A 24,804-nucleotide genomic window follows, 5' to 3' on the forward strand; every position below is an offset into this window, starting at 1 on the left:
AAAGCATGCAGTTGGAACCTACTGCCGAAATTTGTTGTGCACTACTCGGGTCATAATATGGAAGAAAATGAGAAAGTTAAGATGCTATATGCCTATATGGGCACAGTCAAAGGTTGGCCATTGCTTATATTCTGCTGAAAGAACCCATCTTTCGAATACATTTGACCTTTTTGAAAATTGGGATTTTATTCCTGTGCTATTTCTTATTTCTGTTGAATGTTGTATCCAAAATTCTTTAAAGGGTCTCTTTTATTGTATGACAAAAGTTAACACATTGTGCATGCATTTCTAAAATAAGATGTTTCTAAATTCTACCCCGAAATTCAAAGCCAATGTTCATGTTAAAAAACCTCTACAAATTGTCAACGAACAAAATTTAACATACCTTAGCCTGGTGTATTGCTTATTACAACAACCAATTGTCCACTTTAGAATTGCCACTACTTAAAAATAAAACCCGACTGAAACTCCGGACCCATGTGACGGTTCACATTTGAAGTTGAGAATCATGGCCCAAATACTGACTAGCTCTGGAATTAGTCACACTTGGTTTGGACCCTCCCAAATTATCCGACCCGATAAAATAGACCCATTTGCTTTCCTCCGGTAACGATGCTGCGTGTACCATCCTCTCAACCCGTTTATTCATTATCTCCTTCTCCCCTACTGCGATTCTCGCGTTCAAAAACGGCGTCGTACACTTTGCCTTGGCGAAGCAGACGCATTTTTCCTTAGCGGCAACCAAACAAACTTCCATTTCGATATCTTCGCACCGCTCTCTTTCGGTTAAGTCCATTGATTTCCAACTAATCAGGGACTGCCACCAAGCGAGTTTGCACTTGTTGGAAGCAGTGATGGCGCACCTAATTCGTGCGCCTTCCTCGCATTGAAATATGATTTTTGATTCGCAAGATTTGTAAGCGGCGGCCCAAGAAGCAAGGTCTTTGAAGGCAAGGATGTATGGACCGGATGATGGGTCGCTCAAAGTTCCGGCCGGGATTGGACCACGGAGTAATGGGAGGGGGCGCACGAATTTTATGGTCGTTAAAGAAGCGGAATATTCCTTCAAGTTTTGGGGTAATGAAGGGTCCATGCCTTTAAAAGACCGACTGAGAAAAAACTCGAGTGAAATTGAAGGTCCTAGAGTGATACCAAAATATTGAACAAAAGAAGAAAAAGAAAAAAAAACTAAAATTGTAAAGTCAAATCTTTTCAAGTTCATATGAGCCGGATAGGGATAAACTCGAGCTTAAACTTAATTCTTTCTTAAAATATAATCCAACTACTTGAGCTGATTTAAGCTTTGGTAAAATAGTCCAGTTACACCAAAATGTTCATAAAATAGTCCAACAGATTAATACATAACAAAAAAGAAAGTTCACTTTTTGATGCATGTGGAACATAAAATTCTACTTCATTCTCGCATATCAAACATACAAGCTTCTTCAAGAACAATTCTTTCAACAAATTTTGTGAATAAAATTCCCTATAGAAGAGCCCTAAAATTTAAAGATGTGTAAACTCCAGATTCACTCACATAAACCCTTTCAAGCTACAAGCGATGCATATCCTCTAAAACAGACCAATGCTACGAATATGATATGCATTCGCCAATCGCCACTGTATTTATTACTAAAAAAAGGTCTAAATTACAACTAAATAACGTAGCATTTAACAATGTAGTTAACGCATCGCGACAAACCTAATGTAACCGCAAAAACCCTAAATCTTAATTTTCACACTCAAAAACTCTTGATATTCTTCTTTAAGGAGAAAAGAAGCTTGAAATTTAACTGAAATGCTTAAACTTGGAAGGTTTAAGATAGCTATTTACTGAGCAGAAAATCAGAACGGATCAAACTGATACAGAAGAAAAAGCCTAAAAAAACAAAAAGATACAGAGTATTGAAGGAAGGCAACAGTTGGAAGAGCAGCGAGTCAAGCTGAGTAAACTCGAGCTAGAGTTCGAAAATGGCGGCGATAATTACCGATTCACCGAAGAAAGTGTTGGCGCGTGCTGCACTTCTAGCTGCTTGCTTATGGTTAGCTTCTTTGTTGAGAAATTCGCCCCAGTGCTAGTAGTTTCGCAAATATCTCCTTTTCGAGCTTAACAACTATTGATGATTTTATTTGTTTTATTAGTAAATTGATACCTGAACTATATTCAATCCTCAAATTAGTCCTTAATTTTTTTGCCAAAATTATACCTAAATTATCAATTTTGTCTCAGTTTACCCCAAAACAGTAACAACCTTGGACAGTGTACACTTTAAATGAAGAAAGTAGCAGGACTTAATTTTTAAATTTTTAAGTAAAATGATTAAATTTCAATTTTTTTTCAAAGAATAAGGACTAACAACAAATTTCACAAAAAAGAAAAGTTAAAAAGACAGAAAAATAATTTCTGTTGCTGAGATTTGAACCTGCTTACCTCAAGTGAGAGCCGAGTACCCTAACCACCTAGACTACAACAGATTTTGGCTAGTGCGAACACCTACAGGTTTTTCTACAAAAATGAAATAAGAAAGGTTACGGTCTGACTATAATTAAATTAAGGTTAAAATATGTCATAAATCCCTATACTCTTAGTAAATTTATAATTTAGTCCTTGTACATTCTTTTCTAGAAATTTAGTTTCTCTACTTTTCAGATTTCAAAATTCAAGTCCAATTGCTAACACTATTAAGATTATTTTGTTAAATTTAGGTTCATTATAATGTTATTCTTTTAGTTACATTGCTACTAAGTGAATATTTTTTTTTTAATTTCAAAATATCATACCAACAAATTTAACAAAGAAAATAATTGTGTCAGCAATTGTAACTGAATTTTAAAATTTGGAAAGAAGAGGAACTAAATTCTTAAAATTAAAAATATAGAAATTAAATTTTAAATTTAAAAAAAATACAGAAACCTATGACATATTTTAACCTTAAATTAATAGAATAAATAAAACTATACAACCATTAAATACAAATTTTTTTATATATATAATTTTAATTTATAAAATAATAGTTCAAATTTATTGAGAATTATCCTTACTAAAATCCTTAATGTTCTTTCCAAAAAAACAATAAATCATGTTTAGTATCTTGCAATTTTTAATTCTTAAGGTTTTATCATGTTGGCGGAAAAAAGCACGAAACAACAATCCTGGTTAATGCCAAAGAAATATTAGAACCGCTTGCTGGTGGTTGTAGTGCCGCTCTCTGTATGTGAAAATCCATTGGATGGTAGCCTGTTCGCACCTATAGTTGGATATACATTAAGACAGTGCAAATGTCTTCCCATAACGACTTTATCTTCCAGTGCAAGATGGCCTGCCTAGAGATAACTGGAGCCCATTTTTTATCAGTTCTTCTCCATGGGTAATTTGGATCGATTCTAGTTTTACCTGGAGGTGGCATAAAAAGAGCAGTCTGTCGTGGAACTTGGAATCCGTATGTAGACACATACCCATGATGAGAGGGGTTAAATTATCTGGCCTTGTTATTCCAATGCCTCCGGCTAGGATTCTCTGTAACAGCCCGATTTTGACCCTAATTGGAACGGTGGTTTTGGGACCAAGAATCCGAGTCAGAAAAATATTTAAAAATTATTTTCTGTGTTTATTATGTGTGAATTTATATCTCTGAAATTTTCGTGATTTAATTTTGTAGTTTGAGTGTCCGATTAAATAAAAGGACTTAATCGCATAAAATAAAATTAGGTGATTAATAGTAAAAGCACCAAATTGTTAAATGCCTTTGTAATATGAAACCTTAATGTTGTAATTGGGCCATTATTAATGTAAGTGGACGGCTATGGGCATAATATATATGAAAGTGTAATATTTTAACTAAGCATAATATATATGAAAGTGTAATATTTTAACTAAGGTTAAAAGTGTAAATTAAATGTTATGTTAATATAATATATTATATATCATAAAACATAAAGAAATAAGCCATTTATGTGTCATATTTTGGTGTTCTTGCTGAAACAAGAGAAAAGAAAAAGAAAAACCTAGTTAGACACTTTCAAGCTCAATCAAGGTATGTGTTTAGCTCGGTTTTTAATAATTTCTATGTTTTTGAGATCGTTGCTTCGAGTACTAGTAAACTCATGCTTGAATTTTTTATTTTGGTAAATATTTTGAGTTATGCCATTGTTGTGAGCTTGTGATTTTTGTTGTTTGATGATGAAATATGAAAGATATGTTTTAGATTAACATATTTTGTATGGGAGTTTTTGATGATTTTGAGTAATTAGGACTAAATTGAAAAAATAATAATTTGGGGACTAAAATGTGAAATAAATGAAATATATGGACTTGTATGAACACTAGAAACATTCGGCCTAACATGGGTATGTTGAGATTTTGCATATTTTGTGTTTTGTGCAATAGGGACTAAATTGTAAAAAGTGTAAAATGTCAGGGGTAAAATGGTAATTTTCCCATTTATGTGTGTTTGGATTTAATCAAATAAAAATGTGCTTGAATGAGTTTAAATTGAATATGTTTAGATCAAGAACCAAAGAAATTGGATTTGGATCGAGGGAAAACTAAAGTTGTTGACTAGTCGTCTCGTCCCGTTTTACATCGTCCGAGGTAAGTTCATAAACATATGGATGTTGTTAACTTTTAATATCAGTGATCTGTAAATAATTGTAGCAAATAGTAGTAAATTACAAATCAGCATTGAGTAATGAAAAATAATCTATGTTTAATGATAAAGTAACGAATAAGTTTGGTATTTGAAGTAATGACATGAACTATTCATGTTAAAGTGTTGATTATATGTATAATAATTGCAAATTTAAATTCGGCTAAATGATATATGTATATGATATTAAAGTGTGAATCATGAGTATATAAATATATATATTTGATTGTATGATGATTTTGTGACCTAGAAAGTGAATAATAATATTATTAATGAACATATTCGTGTTTTGGCCAAGTTTAAATTGATACATGGATATATATATATGAGACTTCGACTTGTGATATGTGATTCCGATATATGTGTGCGAGTAAGACCACGTTTAATACGTTGGCATCGATATGTGATTCCGATATATGTGTACGAGTAAGACCCTGTATAAGACAGTGGCATTGTTATGTAATTACATGTAAGACCACGTCTGGGACGTCGGTATTGTTCGATACGTGTGATTATCCGAGTATTCTATTCAATTCCGAATGGTTCAACGGACAATGATAAGTTATGATCGAATGTGTAAAATGAGTTAAACGATTAGGTATGATGTATTTGATTACCTAATTGAAAGTAAGTTAAGTTTGTTATTTGATATTAAATGCAAATTCTATATATGATAATAATGTAAATGTAGGTGGATTCATGAAGTATTTTCGGTTATATGCTATGTATAAGTATGAGTTTTTAAAGTTGGATTTATGAGTATATGTATATTAGTCTATGAACATTCGGTTATATGGTGTTAATATGCCTTTGAAATCGAATGATATTTTGAGTATATATATATGTACATTCAGTTAAGATAAGGTTTATTATAAAAAGCACAGAATATATATATGAAATGTTAAATGTGGGGTTAAATGTAGCTATGATAGTATATTATGGTTTGATTTAGATGAATTGATAATGTCTTGAATTGTTATTTGCTTATGACTTACTAAGCTATAAAAGCTTACTCTGTGTGTATGCTCATTTTTGTTTTATAGATTTTGGATTATGTTACGAGCTCGGGAATCGTCAGCACAGTCCATCACACTGTCTACGGTTTCGGTATCTTATAAGTTAAACTCGATCTTATGACATGTATAGGCTAGCCTTGGTGTTAGTTTATTTTGGATGCGTATGTATATAAAGTAATGCGAAAATGGCTTGATCCTAGTGCTAATGTTTTAATGTTTAAGTAACTCTGGTCATGGGTTATGTGTATATATATATATGTGCAAGTTAAACTTAATATATGGGTGATGAATGTGTTTTGGCTGTGGTTTACTATTGACTTATTTAGGATGTGTGATTTGCCTTGCAAATCGGTTCGGAGTAGTAAATGACATGCTTCTATATTCGGTTTGTGATAGATGAAATTCATACATATGCTTGTGATAGGCTTGTTTGTGGTTTGGTATTTAAAGGTTAAGTAGTTAGTGTAATGATTCAATTGTGTCTTGTATTTAATAATAATATTGGTTAAAGTGGGTTAACGAGTATATTTGGTTAAATGTTAAATTTAGATAATGAATATATTTGATTGATGATTCGACATTTGCATATATAAATAACAAATGCTTATTGAGTTATAATATGTAATATATTAGATAAGTAAAATGCAAGTCATATATATATGGTGTGTTTCGTATATGTTTACAGTTTAAATTAATGATATGTATAGCTTGTGATTATTCAATATGGTAAGTTTGACAAACTGATATGTTTTGAATTTTATGATTTAGTTTAATCAAGATAAACACGGTTGTTGGATAAGTAATATATATATATATATATATATATATTAGTTGTGATTAAATATTGGCATATTAGAAATATATAATTTGTATCATGAATAGTCCAAGTTAATAAACTTAATATGAAGAATATATGTTTGCGATGCTGTTGTATGATTCGGTAAAAGAGTAATATTAAGTACATTGTGTATTCGGCTATGTTACTAAATTGGTTTTAGAAGTATTTTTATGGGATATTTTATGTGATGGATTAGTATGATTCTTGTGTAAATATATTTGATGATTGAAATTATGATCATTTGAATAGTAAAAAGAAATACTAAGTAAATATCTATAGTCGGATATCACAAGTAAAATAAGTGTTTCCACCAATAGTATGAGCATGTGTACTTGGTTATGTGAATATTAATGGTGTATAATAATTTGCATGCGAGTGGGGTGTACAATGGGCTATTCTATGCTTATTTAATGGTTCATAGTGGTATGCTAAGATGTGCAATATATATATATATTGCTTTAAAGTTAGGTTCGGCCATATAGTAATAATATTGAGGTTGCATATATGTTGGGACTTGAATTGGCGTGTAATAGTATGTTTGGCTTTTACCATGCACACATGTAAAGTTATTTAAATAATATGTTTGAAATTTATTAAATTAAATAGATATAATAACATGTATTTAATATTTGGGTTTGAATGTTTTAAGGTATGCACATGAAATTTATGTATTAAAAATTTGATATAATAAAATCATTTAAATGCTATAAAGGAAATGTACATACGATTCCTTAAGCTGTGTATAGTTTGGTAATACCTCATGACCCTAATCTAACAATGGATACGGGTTAGGGGTGTTACATTCTAGTAGTGCGATTCACTTACTATTGCATCTACTCTTAAGATTCAACGACGAGTTTATCTCGAAAGTTTAAATGGTATTTATTGCCAATTTACTCCGGACGAGGTGCTGGTATTTGCTTATTTTTGAGAGTCAACTTTTTGAAAAGTTGATGCCCTCAACAATTAGATTTGTTTATGGGTTGAACCGAGTGATCCAGTCCAAAGGCCTGACTAAAAAATGGGAGAATTTGAGCAAAAATATAGACTTGAAAAATGAGCTTGAACAAAAAATAATAATGCTTGTTTTCTAAACAGGTTAGGTCTCGAGTAAGCTTTTTCGGCCTATGCTCAGCTCGACCCGAATTTGCAAAAAAAAAAATACTGCTATTTTGTTACTGTTTTACCGTTGTTTTATTATTATTATTTTGCCATCATTTCGCTATCGTATTGCTACTATTTTATTGTTATTATTTAGATATTGTTTAACTCTTGTTCTATTATTAATTTTGCTACTATTTTAGAGGTATTTACTTGTTAAGCTGCACTAATTTTAGTGTTATTTAAGGATTTTATTTTATTTTTATTTTTTCATTTGTTGGGAAACATTTATTTAAATATTTTTAGTGTATTTGATGTATTATATTTTAAATTTTATTTTTATATAAAAAATAATATAAAATATTTTAAAACGTGCGGATCAGGCTTTAATTTTAGTATCTTTATTTGGACCGGGTTTGAGCAAAATAGACCTATTTTTCAGGCCTAACCTAAAAAACAGACCTAAATTTTTACTTAACCTGATCCGACCAATGAATAACTCTACCAGTATTTTGATGGGATCCTATTATTGATCACAGAAATATGCCTTATAATCTTATTTTATATATATAAAAAAGGATTTGAATGGAATGGTTGTATAGTTTTATTTATTAATTAATTTAAGGTTAAAATATGTTTTTTTCAAATTTGAAATTTAGTCTCTATATTTTTATTTTTAGGAAATTAGTTTCTCTACTTTTCAAATTTAAAAATTTAGTTCGAATTGCTAACACAATTATTTTCTTTGATAAATTTGTTAGTATGATAATTTGAAATTATACATATATATATACACTCATTTAGCAACAATGTAACTAAAAGAATAACATTATAATGAACATGAATTTAACAAAATAATCTTATTAATATTAATAATTGGACTTGAATTTTAAAATCTGAAAAGTAGGGGAACTAAACTCCTCGAAATAAATATACAAGGACTAAATTCCAGATTTACTAAGAGTATAGGGATTCATGACATATTTTAACCTTCATTGTTTAAACTTTTTCTATTTCATTATTGTAAAAATAGTAATTTCATGCTTTTCAAAATCTGTTGTAGTCTAGGTGGTTAGGATACTCGGCTCTCACCGGGAGCCCGGGTTCAAGTCCAGGCAACGGAAATTGTTTTACGTCAGTTTTACTTTTCTTTTTGGTAAAATTTGTTGTTAATCTTTATACTTTGAAAATAACTGAAATTTAGTCCTTCTACTCTCTTCATTTAAAAATCTCAGCCATTCATTAAGATTACAAGTATTCTCTACCAACATTTATCAATTTGGCATGTTAATTAAGTTATCAAATATATAACTATTTTCTCACTTGGTTTATAATCATTAAGATTATAAATATCTTTCATCAACATTTATCAATTTCACGTATTGATTAAATTATAAAATATATAACTATTTTCTCACTTGGCTTAAAACTAATTGTTGTTTAAATATTTTCAATTAGTTATTTTAATTAATGTGCATGGAAAATTGATATATATATATATAAATTAATTATAATCCTACAAAATAGTGAGAAGATTAACACTTGGGCAGTTGGGTACTTGAGGCACATGATTTTAAAATAGGAAGCTGAGTGTCAATTAAATAAATAATTCGTAACCTTGTAATATTTTATATATATTTGTAATTTGTTATTATTAAAATGAATCGTATATAAATTTAACAAAAAATCTTTATTAATTAAATCTTAAATTTTAAATCAAAATAGCAAAGGATTAAATTATTCCAATCAAACGTAAGAACTAAATTTCAAGGGTTAAAAGGCAGAATTAGACCTTAAAAACCATGGTTTTATTCATAAAAGTAATCCTTGAACTATATTTTCAAATGAATCCTTAAATGTTTTTAATAAAAAAATGGTACATCAACTATCAATTTTGTGTCATTTTACCAAAAAAAAAATTTACAGTGTCCAAGGTTTACTGTTTTGGGGTAAACTGAGGCAAAATGATAATTTAGGTATCATTTTGGCAAAAACAATTAAGGACTAATTTGAGGATTGAATATAGTTCAGGTATCAGTTAACTAATAAAACAAAAAAATCATCAATAGTTGTTAAGCCCGAAAAGGAGATATTTGCGAAACTACTAGCACTAGGGCAAATTTCTCAACAAAGAAGCTAAGCATAAGCAAGCAGCTAGAAGTGCAGCACGAGCCAACACTTTCTTCGGTGAATCGGTAATTATCGCCGCCATTTTCGAACTCTAGCTCGAGTTTACTCAGCTCGACTCGCTGCTCTCCCAACTGTTGCCTTCCATCAATACTCTGTATCTTTTTGTTTTTTTAGGCTTTTTCTTCTGTATCAGTTTGATCCGTTCTGATTTTCTGAGCAGTAAATAGCTATCTTTAACCTTCCAAGTTTAAGCATTTCAGTTAAATTTTAAGCTTATTTTCTCCTTAAAGAAGAAGATCAAGAGTATTTGAGTGTGAAAATTAGGATTTAGGGTTTTTCCGGTTACAGTAGGTTTGTCGCCATGCGTTAACTAAATTGTTAAACGCTACATTATTTAGTTGTAATTTAGACTTTTTTTAGTAATAAATACAGTGGCGAATGCATATCATATTCGTAGCATTGGTCTGTTTTAGAGGATATGCATCGCTTGTAGCTTGAAAGGGTGTATGTAAGTGAATCTGGAGTTTAGACATCTTTAAATTTTAGGGCTCTTCTATAGGGAATTTTATTCACAAAATTTGCTGAAAGAATTGTTCTTGAAGAAGCTTGTATGTTTGATATGTGAGAATGAAGTAGAATTTTATGTGCCACATGCATCGAAAAGTGAACTCTTTTTTTTTTTGTTATGTATTAATCTATTAGACTATTTTATGAACTAACATTGTGGTGTAACTTGACTATTTTGTAGTTTGAGGAGCAATGAGTAAAAAAAAAAACCCTATGGTATTCTTCGATGTTTCAATTGGTGGAGATCTGGTGGAAAGAATTATTATCGAGGTAAGCCAAAAACCAGCTACTGGCTTTTTTTACTCCGTTTTTGTTCCCTGTTTTTTGTGGGAACATTTGGAAAGTATCTGAGTCTAACTTCATTTTAAGGATAAAGATAAAGTTCTTTTTTTCCAAATTTACAGCTTTTTGCAGATGTTGTTCCTAAGACAGCTGAGAATTTCCGGGCACTCTGTACAGGTATTCCTGAAAATGTTCCATATTTTTGTTAGTGGCAGGTGACTTAATTTTGGTGCTTGCACTGATTGTCTTCTCTTTGTTACTGTGTATCAGTATTGATGAACCTATTATTAATTAATAGTTTCTGGTCTTTCTAGATTCTTTAAATGTCTCCTGTGTCATAGTCTACGAAAGCAAGATTTAATTATCTCATGAATATTTTTTCTTTGACTAGGATAAATCACACAAAGCCTTGCTTCAAATTTTATCGTCTTATAAACTAATTGTCTGTATTTGCAAACAAGTTTGTCAGGGTTTTTGATTATATTGAACTGTGTTAAACTATAGGTGAAAAGGGCATTGGCAAATCTACCGGGAAACCCTTGCACTATAAAGGAACTTTTTTTCATCGAATAATCAAAGGATTCATGGCCCAAGTATGTTACTCACTCTTTCTACAAATCATTTTAATTAATCAGAGGAGTGTTTGCTATGATGATTCTTGTTTCATTTTTTTTTCCTATGTCCTACCTTTTGCCGTGATGCAAAGTTTTTATTTCTAAGCTGTAATTTTAGTTTGATTAACATCTTACTTTTCTATCATAATATCTTATTCGGTTGATAGGATTCAGATTTCTTGTATCTGCAGTCAATTAAACATGTATCTCTTTGGTCTAATCGTATATAATCATTCTAAATGACCTTTATCTGAAACAGTAAGGTCAGTACTTAAACTTTGGTGCCAATTAATCACTAGGAAAATATTTCAGTTATCTTTAAATGAGTAAGTTCTCTGCTGAGTATTAATTGATAGATCTTAGTGCTGTAACCTGAACTTTTTGAGCCTTGTTTTCACCTCCTTGGTGCTACTGCTTGTTGTTGCTGGTGATTAAACTGGTTAGTCATCATGGGTGTCCACAGAGTGATTAAAATTAGAGAAAAGCTCAGTACTTTTATTTTTTTGCTTTGTAGGGAAGGTGAGGGGAGCTAGTATCTATTAATTTTACGTGTAAAAGCATGTACTCAACGGCGCTAAACTTTTCCATTTTGTATGTTTTACTTTTTTCTACAGGGTGGTGACTTTTCAAAGGGAAATGGTATGCTTGCTCATTCCAATGCATGGAAATTTTGTTCTGTTATTTTTGAGAGATTGCAGACTCTCTGCTTGACATTTAAATGTATGCCCAGACTTGTAAGGAAAGAGCTTTAATTGATTTGCAGGCACTGGCGGAGAAAGTATTTATGGAGGGAAGTTTGCAGGTAGGCCTTTGCATGTCAGCACTTAAGTATCTTACTATGAATCAAGTCAAAACTTAATCATTAAAGTTTATGTTTCCTTGCAGATGAGAATTTTAAACTGACTCATGACGGACCTGGTGTTCTCTCTATGGCAAACAGTGGTCCAAACACAAACGGATCTCAATTCTTTATAACCTTCAAGCGCCAACCTCATCTTGATGGGTATTTAACGTTTGCTTATTACTTATTTACCTGGTATGACTGTAAAGATGGAGCTTTTCTATGTTCCTTAGCAATGGATTTGTCATTTCTTGAATGCTTGGCAGCAAACATGTTGTTTTCGGAAAGGTAATCAAGGGAGTAGAAGTTTTGAAGAAAATTGAGCTTGTTGGAACAAGTGATGGAAAGCCTGTGCAACCTGTAAAAATATCCGACTGTGGTGAAACCTCCGAAAGTAAAAATCAGGATGCTCTTGGAAAAGCAAAAGGTACTGTTGAAGCAGTCTTAACCACTACTATGACAATTTCTGGATTTGTTGCCAACTTTTCATTTTACTTTTTTCACTATGGTTTTAGTTTCAGGGAAAGGGAAGAAATCGGGAAAAATTCCTTCATCGGACAGTTCAGATGATGAACATGCTAGAGGAAGTAAAAAGTCTTTGAAGGATAAAAGGAAAAAAAGAAAGAGGAGATATTCTTCATCTGATTCATACAGCTCTGATTCCGGTTCTGATTCCTATTCTTCTGATTCAGATTCTGATGTCTCTTCATCTGAGTCAAGTTCCTCAAGTGATGGAAGAAGACATAGGAGAAAGAAGTCAGCCAAAAGAGGCAAGCATCAACGTGGGAAAAAGAGGAAGGATGGGCGAAGGGAGAGGAAAAAAGGTCGGCAAGGAAAAAGATCAAAGCGCAAATCCAAATGGTCTGGTTAAAACCTGGTTTCAAGAACAATCCTCCAAATATTTTCCCTTCTTTTTTTTTTTTGGTTATGTTTGTTGATAATGGCTTTATTGCAGGAGTTCAGATAGTTCAACTGACAGTGAAAGCGAGGGTACAACCACTAGCAGTGGCAGTGATGATGGAAAGGCCAGTTTACGTCGTAAAAAACCCATCTCCAGATCCCAACCAGCTGAAGATGAATCTCCACAGAATATTGGTAATTCCATCCTTTATTGTTTTAGCCCCTCTCTATTTGTCTTCACATGCATATATATATTCCATTTCTTGATTCTAGCTTTCTTCACGCTATCATAATTGAATCTAGCGGCACTTGAATTTGGGCATTATTAGCACAGGCGACTTGCACCAATATATATAATATAGGGAACAACTAATGGTTGATTCTGATGTAGGACTACAAAGGAATAAGTTGAAGGTAACTGAGGACAACTCACATGAAGAAGGTGAATTGTCACCTAAAAGTGATGAGCTTGCCAACAATGGTCATGGCAACAAGGCTGCTGCTACTAACCTACATACCGATGCAGATGGCTCGGATAGATTGAGGTTTTTATGTTATCAGTTTGTCTTCTCTTAGCTGAAATCTACACTATAATTTCATTGACAATGTTTCCTTTTCCCATATGCTTCACAGAAGTGTGAGCCCAACCCCTAAAAGGGGGCCAAACAACAGCCGCAGAAGCAGCCGAAGCATGAGTCCTCCAAAAGATGATGTTAGAAGCTCTTCCAGGAAATCTGGTGCAAGGACTTCACGTAGCCCATTGAATAGTCCTTCAAGGAAAGCCCCTGCATCCAACCAAGTGCGTATTGCCTCAAGAAGTCCATCTCCGGGTGGCACATCAAAGCGCGTAAGAAAAGGCCGTGGCTTCACTGACCGTTTTTCCTTTGCACGTCGATACCGTACACCTTCTCCTGAACGTTCCCCACCTAGATCCTATGCTTATGGTGGAAGAAATGTTCCAGAAAGAAACCATGATAGGTAAATCCATTCTACTCAAAAAATGACAAAAGTATTCATTGCACATTAGATCAAGAGAAAACCGGTCCTTTTGTTAAAATTTTCATCCTTTTCTACTACTAAAAACTGGTCTTGTATGTCAGCATGAGGTACACATGGCGTGCAACGTGTAACTGTCTAGTGATTTTGTTAGCCATGTCATTTTTTAACAGTAAAAATGGATGAAATTTTTAATAGAAAGGGTGGGTTTGCTTTTTATCTAACATACAAGGACTAATTTATCTATTTTTTGAGTAAATGTCTAGTTATTTCGTTAACCATGCCAGTTTTGATCTAACCTCTGGTACTTTTCCAATGTTTCCCCCTTAAATCTTAATATCATATTATTCTTTTGGTGAAGATATTCTAGCTACAGAAATCATTCTGATCGATCAACACGAAGACGTTATAGAAGCCCGCCAAGAGGCCGTAGTCCCCCCAGGTTCGTTTTCAGATACAAATGCAGATTTCATTGAATTAGACTGGAAAATAGTTTATATATGCTTTTATTTTCATTTGCAGATGTGAAGGCAGAAAAAGTAGGAGTCCTTCGCGCAGCCCAGTTCATTACCGGGGAAGATACAGAGATCGTAGTGAGAGCCAGAGTCCTATTCGAAGTCCTAGTCCTAGAGACAAACGACCTGCCATAAGCGAGGGGTTAAAATCTCGTCTTGGTCCTCGAATCGATGATCAACAAGGCTCCCCACGAGAACAAATCAGGGTCCAGACCTCTAGGTCGAAGAGTAATGCGTCTTCACATTCCAGATCTCCCGATATCTCGCCATCAAGAAATCGCAACAGAAAATCGCAGTCTCCAAACACGTCAAAATCAAGCTCACCCTCTGGACAAAGAGGATTGGTGTCTTATGCAGATTGAATCCATGCCTTCCATGACATCATTTACATTTAATCGAAGCATAGCTATTTGTCTTGGTTGTGTTTCAGAGGGCATGCCTTTTTTATACAAGCAGTTATTGATCATCATATGCTATTTAGATTGTCGATTCAGAGTTGGCAAATAGTTCTAGTTTTTGTTTGCATAGTGACTTAATACTTCTAGAGCTTATTTGAAATAGCAAGAGGCATGCTCGGTGTTACCTAAATTAAGTAAACTCTGTTTCTTTCTTATGGAATGTTCTATGTGCTTTGTTTCAAATTTGACTCAACATTTGTTATATGCTTTAATCGGATGAATCTCTCTTTTTGTGATAGTTTTCTTTACGTTTCTATCTATTGCGTATATCATAGTAATGGTTTGCTTGAACCATATGGTTTTGAATGGTAAAAAATTGGTTTGCCTGGCTAAAAAGTTGTAAGAACTGGGGTGAAAACTATTTTAAATGTTTACTTTTATTATAATTATAAAATATATATGTTATTATTTATTTGTTTATTATTTTTAAAAATATTTTTTGAATTTGTAATCTTTTCAAAAAAATTGTCATGCCTGAACAACAAATCGAGGATATGACAAGTGTCTTATTTATTCTACAACATTTATCACACCTTAAATCTTTCATGAACAGTATATAAGATAATTAAAATTTTAAAAATTTAAATATGTCAAAGATTATAACTCTTCTAAAATTTAAATTTTACTTCTTATACTTTATTTTTGAATCATTGAAACCTTGTATTATTTTTTATTTAAAAATCATGACCTCCCCGTTAATTTTGCTATTACAATGATTTGATATAAAGCAAGTAAAATAACTCTTTTAGCCTTATTTTTACTAAATAGCGCACGGAATTTATAAAAAAAAAAAAAACTCTTTCTGCTAAATTACGTATCGAGGTAGCCGTGTTACCTGGGGTTTTCTCGTTCTAATTTATTAGCTCATTCATCTGTTAGTTTGATCGAGATTAGCATCTGCCTTTCTTTTTGTTTCCCTCAGGTTGCTGCTTACCACGGACACTTGACCTAATCCACTACTTCCATTGTAATTACAATATTCTCCATTCAAATCTATTTGAATTAGATCAAATAATTAATCGAATCAATTAGACAAAAAATCAATCCAAGTTTTAATCCAATTAAAAAAGTTATATCAATTGACATTGAATCAATATCTTCTATTTGTTAAATATTTTTATTTTTATAATTTTTTATGCTTTATTTAATTAAAGACATATCAATCAAGCCAAAAATAGATGGTGTAATCAGTTTAACTCTTGCTTCTATCGGAATCGTATGTTCTGGTTTCAAACAAGTTGCTTTTTACCTATAATGTTGGATCGATTCTGATTGAACAAATGAGTCCTATAAAAACATCACGGGATTAGATGGTTCGAAAGGCCGCGCGACTCACCAGGTTGCCTATGCCTGATTCTCTACCTTTTAATGCCAAGATATGTCCAACTCAGGGATAGTAAACGGAATGGGTTGCGGGAATTTATAGACACGTCCCTACTGCTATTGGCACTCAAGGATGGCCTTCATTTAGCTAGAGAGCTTAATATAGATAAAATCATTATGGAGCTTGATGCTACTTTTGTTGTTCATCAAGAATACTGTCATCAATAATCCATTGCTGCAAACGTTAATTCTAGAATGCAAGACCCTCATTTCCTAATTTGAGAAAGACAGAATTCAAAACACGTTTAGGGATGGTAATCTTTGTGCGTATGCACTCGCAAAAATGGGACGTAATGTCTCAATCCACTCGGAATTTGTCAACCGTCACTGGACTGTTTAACCCTATTATTTCACAATGATGCTGAAGGGGTGTTGCGAAGTATCGTGATACTTTTATGTTTTAGTCTATCTATGCATGCCTTTATGATATATAAGATGCCAAGAAATGTTACATAACATACATTGTTATCTTAAATATCTGATGCATGTTCTGCAGATACGAGCTTCTAAACAACATGCTTGTGTTTACTTCCCCCTTTATTTCCTTTTCAATGTAAGTATACAGAAAATTATTTAATACATATCAGGAAAACATTTAAATTCCATAAGCAAAGTTTAAAGTGTATAGTAATTTTTTTAAAATGACAATATTTAAACTTTGCTTGTGGAATTAAACTGATAATATATCAAATACTAAACTTTTTTGGAATAACTAATTCTTTCGAAAGCTTCTTACACCTAGGACACCTTACACTATCTACATTCATGTTACAATATTCATATATGATCATATGAATCTTAAGAAATGTTAGCATGGTTAAACATTCCAAAGAAGTACATACAAAACATTAAGAGAAACAACTGTTAAATCTATCCAACAAACATCATTCCTACAATAAACAAAGATCCCAAAGTCCAAAACAACAATCCTACAGACTAACACCACATAGATATAAAAGACAAGGAACAGATAAAAGTACCTCAAATAGTTAAGAATCAGACAAAAGCAATCAATCCTTGGTGGTTTTGTTGATTAGGGACTTGTGAATGTGGGGTATGACACCACCTCCAGCAATGGTACCTTTGATAAGGGTGTCAAGTTCTTCATCCCCTCTAATGGCCAATTGCAGGTGCCTTGGAGTGATCCTCTTCACTTTCAGATCCTTGCTTGCATTTCCAGCCAACTCAAGAACCTCGGCAGTCAAGTACTCGAGAATAGAGGCCAAGTAAACAGCAGCTGTTGCCCCAACTCTCCCATGTGCTGAAGCCCTAGACTTGAGCTGACGGTGGATACGACCCACCGGGAACTAATAATATATATATCGAGGAGAAAAAAAAAATAGAAGTTTAAGGGTCTTTTAAAGTGATAAATATATGATCAAATTATGATTTTGGTCCTTACAATGCCCAAATTTAGGATTTAATGCTTCTACTTCCTAGAATGCTATTAATTAGTAAACAACTAGTATTATTAACTATTTCTGTTAACTTACTGATACATTTTTTTCTTAAGATATCTCTTCTAACTCATCATATTGACATGGATCTTTTATATTAGACCCAAATAATTAACAAACTAACTAATGACATTATAAAAGTACTAGATCAAATTAAGTTAAATTAAAGACAAAGCTAGATTCCAAATTTGAGTATAATAGAGATCCTAAAACCATAATTTGACAGTAAGTATATATAGCTAACTCAAGACCTGGGAAACAACAATGCCTAGGGATGTTGTAGATTTAACAGGAAAAAAGAAAAGATTAAATCCCAGCATTTTCTAAAAGCTGATTCACTGCTATATTTCGATCTTTTAACGATAGTTCTAAAGAAACAGTCTTTCGACATGGAAAAAAAATTGACGAACAATTTGCAAGTATCTCGATCCTAAACCGTAAGTATTTAAAATTTTCAGTATCATTTCTTTAGCATATGCTTACTAACAAAGGGAACAAAAAATTATTTATATTATTATCAGGAAATTTTCCAAAGATCTATCATATTCATGTATGGAAAAACTTGAGCCTAAACATCTCGATCCTCAACCGTAAGCATTTTAAACTTTGAATATCATTTCTTTAGCATGTACTTTACTAACAAAGGGAACGGAAAAAGAATTTTATATTATTATCAGAAAATTCTCCAAAGATCTATCATATTCATGTATGGAAGAAACTTGAGCCTAAACAAATCGACAGAAGATAGATAAAATTAATGACGAACACCTCTTGAAAACCAAGAAAATAATTTTGTTTTGAGAAATACCTGAATACCGGCACGAGATGAACGAGAAACCGGGCGCTTCTTGTCCTTATCCTTGTCCTTGTTAGCTGCGGTTGTTTTCGTCGCCAAAAGCCCCTTTCCGCCTTTTCCTGCCATCTTCGTTCACCTTAGCAGCGAAAAATAACTCTGAATCAGTACTAAAATAATACGATCTGTAATTAGTAAAATCACGAATCTGCTAAACGCTAATCAGAGCTATGTTCAATATTTAAAAAAAAATTAAATCGAAATATTTGAATTACAAAAGAAGAAAAAAAAATGTTGTTACGAGAGACCTGAGAGAAATAGGAAGCTCGAAAGCGAAGATTTCTGGGTTTATTTGGGAAGTGATAGGGTTTTCTATTTCATTCTGATCTGTTTGGATATTAAATTCGAGATGGCGGTTATGTTGGGCGGGAAAATTCTTTAATTCCGCTATTTCAAAATTTTTTATTATTACGTAAATACCCTTTTCTTTTACTTGAATTCCATGCCGTAACGGTTATGACTCAATAGCCATGCTTCCCTGTAACAATAAATGGCTATCAATGAAGATTACATGCCCCATCTGCAAAGCTTCAGCCATGGCCGATGATATGGTGGAGAAATAATGGCTTTTTCCATTAGTAACAAACAATATTTATGTATTCACCTTTTTTTCAATAGAAACAACAACAAAAGATTAAGAAGAAATTCACCAAGATCAGCTCCCAAAACACACTATATTATAGCCATCTCTCCTTCAGGCATTCGATGGATGTTGAGATAGCAAGAGCACGAAGAACAGAGAACACTAATATCACTTGGACGTTAATCCACCTCCACTTCCCTTTTATTTTTACGGTTTAAAATATTAATTTTTTAAGAGGAACTATGTATAATTTTACTATAAATTTATTTACATTAAAATATAATAAAAAATTTAAACCGTCTTAAAAGTAATAGTATTCTATTCCAAATTTTAAGAAACTCTAACACTAAGGGTGAGTTTAGATGGGCGATGATGTACGGTACAGTGTATTTAATTTTTTTTTGTCTTACATTACAATATTTAATCTCACTATCACTGCTGTTTTACACTAACCGTAAGTAAATACACTATCCATTCAAATTCACCCTAACTCTATTCCTTACCAATCAATTATTTTAGTTCAAGAAATTACAAAAAATAATTTATCTACACTAAACAAATAATATCTCATTTCACCATTTAATAATATCCTATAGCTCTTACGCCTTATCTTATCTACTCAATTATTTCATTTTAAGAAAATTATCGATACCCTAGACAAATAATATAATGAAACTTTTACTTTTTCCATTAGTAATCCTTTTACAAATGGAATTGGGAAAACTATCTACTTTACTCATTGAATATATAAACTGAGCTAAATAACTTTTAAGATTTTAAACCTTAGTTTGTCTTAAGAAAAACTAAGGCTTTTTTATAAAAGTAACCTTAAAAAATAAATTAATTATCAAAATAACCCACCCTTTTAATTATGTATAAAAATAACCTATTTTCTATAATAAAAAGTGGTGGATTCATATGATATGGCGCCACCACTTTGCCACGTCAGCCAGAGATATTAAAAAATTATTTTTTGGTGGAGCCATGTTGAATGGCGCCACCAGTATAAAATACTAGGGAAATACTAAAAAATCTGGAAAAACGGGGAACTTAAAAAAAATTCCATTTTTGGGTGGAGCCATTCTAAATGGCGCCACCACTTTTCTGATTTGTCAGGTTCTTATATTTTTTTTACTTTTTTTACTTTTTTACTTTTTTTCTTATATTTTGTCTTTTTCTTAGTTTTTTTCTTTTTTAAGTTTTATATTATTTTCTTAATTTATTTTGCTTATTTAATTTATATTATTAATTTTAAAAAATTTGTAATATATATTTAAAATGTTTTATAATATTTTTTAAAATTTTAATTATTATTTTTAAAAATATTTTTTAACTTTATATATATATTTATGAAATTAATTTTTTATAAATTTTAAAAATGTATTTTTTAAATTAGTTTTGAAATTATTAGTTTTATAATATTTGAAATGTATGTTTAATATTTTATTAATTTTACACACAATTTTAAATATTATTTTTGAATTCTTTTTTTATCATTAGGTATATATATTTAAATTTTAAAGTTTAAATTAATATATATATATTTATTATAACTAGGCACATCATGTCAGTGATGTGACTATTAATAAATTTAAATATAAATATAAATTTTAAAAATATATATTAAATATTATTTTATAAATATTAAATATATTTTTTTCTTTTTTTTGACTCTTTTTATTGTTTTGTTTTTTCTTTTATGTTTAATTATTATTATTAACTTTAAAAAATTTGAAATATTTTATTAATATATATTTTTAAATTTTAGATATGTATTTTGAGATTATTTTTTAAATTTTAAATACAATTTTTAAATACATTTAAAAAATTATAATTTTTTAATAATATAAGAAATCATAATATTTTAAATATTTTTTTAAAATTTTATCTTTTTCCTTTTTTTACTTTTTTGAAATTTTATTTTTTTTCTTATTTTATTTTGTTTATTTATTTTATTATTAATTTTAAAAATTTTGTAATGTATATTTAAAATATTTTATAATATATTTTTTATAATTTTAAATATTATTTTTAAATTCTTTTTTTAACATTAGATGTATGTATTTAAATTTTAAAGTTTAAATTAAAATATATATTTATTATAACTTGTCACATCATGTCAGTGATGTGATTATTAATAAATTTAAATATAAATTTAAATTTAAAAAAATATATATTAAATATATTTTTTTATTATTTTAACTCTTTTTATTGTTTTGTTTTTTAAAAAAAATTGTTATATATACGGGTGGGGCTTGGTCCCCCATTGCATAGATGAAGAAGTTGAGTGAGGGAAAAAAAAAGGTACGTTTGTTAAAATTTTATTTTTTTTGTTTTTATATTTTATAGTTAATGTAATATAATAAATAATTGTATTGTATGTTTATTTTTTTATATTATACAGATTTGAAGATATCTTCTGGAGTAAATACGGATCACACTTCATCGATGATCGACGAAACAGTAAAATTTATTATAAATTAAAAAAAATTCGGTTTAGTTTCTCAAAATTTTTTTTTGCTAATCGTACTCTGTTGAACATGTTTTGACTGCTTTAAAATACTTATCTCTAATTAGTTATTATTTAGCTTCTGTTGAACATTTTAGATTATTAATTTGATTATACTTTGTAATACTTTATTTTTGTTATAATTGATTTAGATATACATTATTTGTAATTGTATTTGTATACTTTAAAAATAAAAAGTTAGTAGCACTCACCTCCAAACATCTAATTTAATCACACAAATTATAATAGAATAGATATATTATAAAAATAAATTAGGATATTTTCATTTTTTTAAATAACTACCCCTTAAAATCGACTTACTTAAAACTTTACTCTATTTTTACTAATTTCATACTTAATTTATTAGATGGTATGTAGGGATTAATACGCAAAACTATTACTTGACGAGCTCGATTTATGAAAAAAAATTCTTTTAATTTTAATATATATATTATTAAAACAATAATAATAAAAGTGAATATATTTGATTATTTACTAGTTAATTTATAAATAACTAGAAAACATAAGTATTTGTTTAAAAAATACTTTATGTTTTTAAATTTTATCATATAAAAAAATATTAGTATTCCTTGAAAAATAATTTTTCGCTATTACTCACTTTAAAATTTGAATAAGATATCATAAAATTTTAAAATTAGAAATATATATGTATTGTAGCTATTGGTGTCAAATTGAACTTGCTTGAATCAATCATCTTCTCTTGGGTTGCTTTCTGGTTTGGACTTATTTTTTACACTGGTGGAGTTTGAGTTGCTGCTCAATGAATTTCTCTTTTCTTGTAATTTTACTAGTCCCCAGTTCATATTCCTGTAATTTCTCCTATTCTTTTATTATTAATATATTTATTTTAATTAATTTAATGCTTAACTATGGTTAGGATATAATAATCACATTTAATTTCTACGTGTTATTATTAATATTTTATGACAAATTTTCATTCTATTATTAATATATTATTACTTATTTAATTTAACTTAAATAAAAAAATACTTAGAATGGTTACGTTGGTATAATATAAGTGTGATATTTTTGTTTTCTCAACCTTTCAATTTTACTCTTGAATATATATTTTTTATGTTTAAATTATACAGATAATTGATTTATCATATTTTTATAAAAAATTTACCATATAGGATGGTTATCGGGTTTTGAGGTTGCGGTGTCATTTTCCCAAGTACGATTCGGACGAGCGGATCATGCCATACTTACGATTGGTCAGATTTGGGGACGTCATATTGATCCGGAGGTTTGACTTGAGGCCAAACTTACTATTCGCCTTGGTTGAGCGGTGGTGTACGGAGACCCACACCTTCATCATGTCGTGCGGGGAGTGCACTACCACATTAGAAGACGTCGCTATGCAACTTGGCTTACGAGTTGACGGTGCTATGGTCACGGGTCGAAGCAAAGTGTTAGAACCTTCTGTAGTATGCCACAGACTGCTTGGACGATTCCCTCGTGATGAGGAACAGAATTTCATATGCTTGACATTAGCATGGTTGAGAGAAAATTTTAAGCAGTTATCGAGCACTGCCACTGAGCAGGAGGTGATGTATGCTGCTCGAGCCTATATTTTGCAGCTGATTGGGGGGTACTTCTACCGAACAACACGTCTAATAGAGTCCACTTAAAGTACTTGCCTCTATTGGAGGATTTTTCTCGTGCCGGTAGTTACAACTGGGGATCTGCAGTGTTGGCTGCATTATACTATGAGCTCTGTCGTGCAACAAAACATGGGGTTAGTAATATGGCTGGTTGTCTGGGTCTACTGCAGTCTTGGTCTCTATGTCGTTTCTAGCGGCTGTTAGGCACCAACCATATTCGTGGCCACTTACAAATAGGTAAAAACAAAATTATACTTAACATTTAACGACTCATAAGTGTGGATAATATTTTTCAAAGTTTAACTGCCAACGTGTTTGTTTCGATTTCAGATGGGCGACGTCTCCGGGAATTGGTGCGAGCCAGACATTAATCATTTACCGTCAAATGATAGAGGCATACGCCAAAGAGAAAGCAATATATATTAATATAGTTTAAGTAACGTTTATTTAACTTATCCACTTACAGTATGTGATGTGAATTGACTCATTATGTTATATTGTGCAGTTCTTGTGGATGCCGTATTCTGCAGTAAACATTGCAACCCTTATTCCTCAGAGGGTTCACGCTGAAGCTCGTATGTGATGCGTTAACACGTCGGTGCTCAACTTCTCAACTGTTGAGTGGTACAACGGTGATCGAGTTATGCGATAATTTGGGTGTAAACAATTTGTGCCGATCGAGCCACAACAGTTTGCTGATGTCCACGGTAAGACCATGCAGTGGAGACATACATTAGATTGGAGCGTGGAACATCAATGTTATGTAGCACTATGGAATACCCAGTACAACAGGCGACTTGAGATGCACTCTTGCATGTTTAACTTTAGTCCATCGACTGAATATATGCAGTGGTACATGAATCGATGGCGAGTTTATTTATATGGTGGACAACTTATGATAGTACCAGGTCACAGCTACAGACGTGGAAATCAACCTACGGTGGAGGTAGAGGATCAACATATGGCGGAGCCCGACTCGGAGAACCAAGTTTTAAACACATCGGAGCAATGGGTTGACACTTTTTGTGATAAGTCCCAGAGAAGTTCATATTACCCGGACATAGGTGGTTCGAGTTCATATCACCCGGAAACGGGTGGTTCGAGTTCATATCACTCGGACATGGGTGGTTCGAGTTCATATCACTCGGATATAGGCGGTTCGAGTCCATTTGACCTAGAGCAACCACCGACATCAGTTGATATGTTTGGTAATAACATGTACTCCACCCCACCTTAGGCCACGATCGACCCAGTTGCCAATCCTTCAGATGTGTACAATACACCTCAACGTCTACCCCGTCAACGAAGGCCCGTAAACCATTATACCCCGAACGATGATACCACTATTGGTTATTTCCAATTTTAAGTTATGTAAATTTCAAGTATTATGTGATGTTTGTTGTATTGGTTTAAGGTTTCACAACTTATATATTAGTGTTTTTTTATTTAATTTATTATAAAATCTTTTAAAGTATTAAAAGTTGCAACTA

The 24,804-nt window shown here is 31.4% G+C and overlaps 3 protein-coding genes across 5 annotated transcripts; 1 reads left to right on the forward strand and 2 right to left on the reverse strand.

Moving 5' to 3' along the window:
• Positions 1-309: 309 nt before the first annotated feature.
• On the reverse strand, positions 310-2,104 carry LOC107936503 (uncharacterized). The gene is made up of 2 exons (XM_016869242.2): positions 1,989-2,104; positions 310-1,109 (listed from the first exon to the last, which is right to left on the reverse strand). The coding sequence occupies exon 2, from the start codon at positions 1,091-1,093 to the stop codon at positions 488-490; it is 606 nt and encodes a 201-aa protein (XP_016724731.1). The 5' UTR covers positions 1,094-1,109; positions 1,989-2,104; the 3' UTR covers positions 310-487.
• A 7,550-nt stretch (positions 2,105-9,654) lies between these two features.
• Positions 9,655-15,142, forward strand: LOC107936501 (peptidyl-prolyl cis-trans isomerase CYP63). Of its 2 annotated transcripts, none has more exons than XM_016869234.2 (14): positions 9,655-9,796; positions 10,480-10,568; positions 10,703-10,757; positions 11,085-11,173; positions 11,809-11,833; positions 11,958-11,996; positions 12,080-12,197; positions 12,302-12,462; positions 12,551-12,896; positions 12,991-13,130; positions 13,327-13,480; positions 13,569-13,913; positions 14,293-14,373; positions 14,454-15,142. In XM_016869234.2, the coding sequence occupies exons 2-14, from the start codon at positions 10,491-10,493 to the stop codon at positions 14,806-14,808; spliced, it is 1,986 nt and encodes a 661-aa protein (XP_016724723.1). In that variant the 5' UTR covers positions 9,655-9,796; positions 10,480-10,490; the 3' UTR covers positions 14,809-15,142. The 2 variants fall into 2 exon arrangements, with proteins under 2 accessions (XP_016724723.1, XP_016724724.1); XM_016869235.2 differs by having other exon boundaries at positions 9,706-9,796; positions 12,728-12,896.
• A 1,993-nt stretch (positions 15,143-17,135) lies between these two features.
• Positions 17,136-19,374, reverse strand: LOC107936481 (histone H2A variant 1). 2 transcript variants are annotated; one of them, XM_016869212.2, is made up of 3 exons: positions 18,846-19,374; positions 18,553-18,676; positions 17,136-17,594 (listed from the first exon to the last, which is right to left on the reverse strand). In XM_016869212.2, exons 2-3 carry the CDS (start codon positions 18,664-18,666, stop codon positions 17,298-17,300), a joined length of 411 nt encoding a protein of 136 aa, XP_016724701.2. In that variant the 5' UTR covers positions 18,667-18,676; positions 18,846-19,374; the 3' UTR covers positions 17,136-17,297. The 2 variants fall into 2 exon arrangements, with proteins under 2 accessions (XP_016724701.2, XP_040930891.1); XM_041074957.1 differs by having other exon boundaries at positions 18,553-18,666; positions 18,846-19,367.
• Between the last annotated feature and the right edge of the window lie 5,430 nt (positions 19,375-24,804).

Source organism: Gossypium hirsutum, chromosome A08 (assembly GCF_007990345.1).
Source record: "Gossypium hirsutum isolate 1008001.06 chromosome A08, Gossypium_hirsutum_v2.1, whole genome shotgun sequence".
Lineage (NCBI taxonomy): Eukaryota > Viridiplantae > Streptophyta > Magnoliopsida > Malvales > Malvaceae > Gossypium > Gossypium hirsutum.

Coding starts and splice junctions, on each gene's coding strand:
- LOC107936501 (XM_016869234.2), top strand. CDS start 10,491: ATGAGTAAAAAAAAAAACCCTATGGTATTCTTCGATGTTTCAATTGGT. Junction 10,758..11,084: donor TTTCCGGGCACTCTGTACAG/GTATTCCTGAAA, acceptor GTTAAACTATAG/GTGAAAAGGGCATTGGCAAA. Junction 13,131..13,326: donor TGAATCTCCACAGAATATTG/GTAATTCCATCC, acceptor ATTCTGATGTAG/GACTACAAAGGAATAAGTTG.
- LOC107936481 (XM_016869212.2), bottom strand. CDS start 18,666: ATGGCAGGAAAAGGCGGAAAGGGGCTTTTGGCGACGAAAACAACCGCA. Junction 17,595..18,552: donor CATCTCGTGCCGGTATTCAG/GTATTTCTCAAA, acceptor ATATATTATTAG/TTCCCGGTGGGTCGTATCCA.
- LOC107936503 (XM_016869242.2), bottom strand. CDS start 1,093: ATGGACCCTTCATTACCCCAAAACTTGAAGGAATATTCCGCTTCTTTA.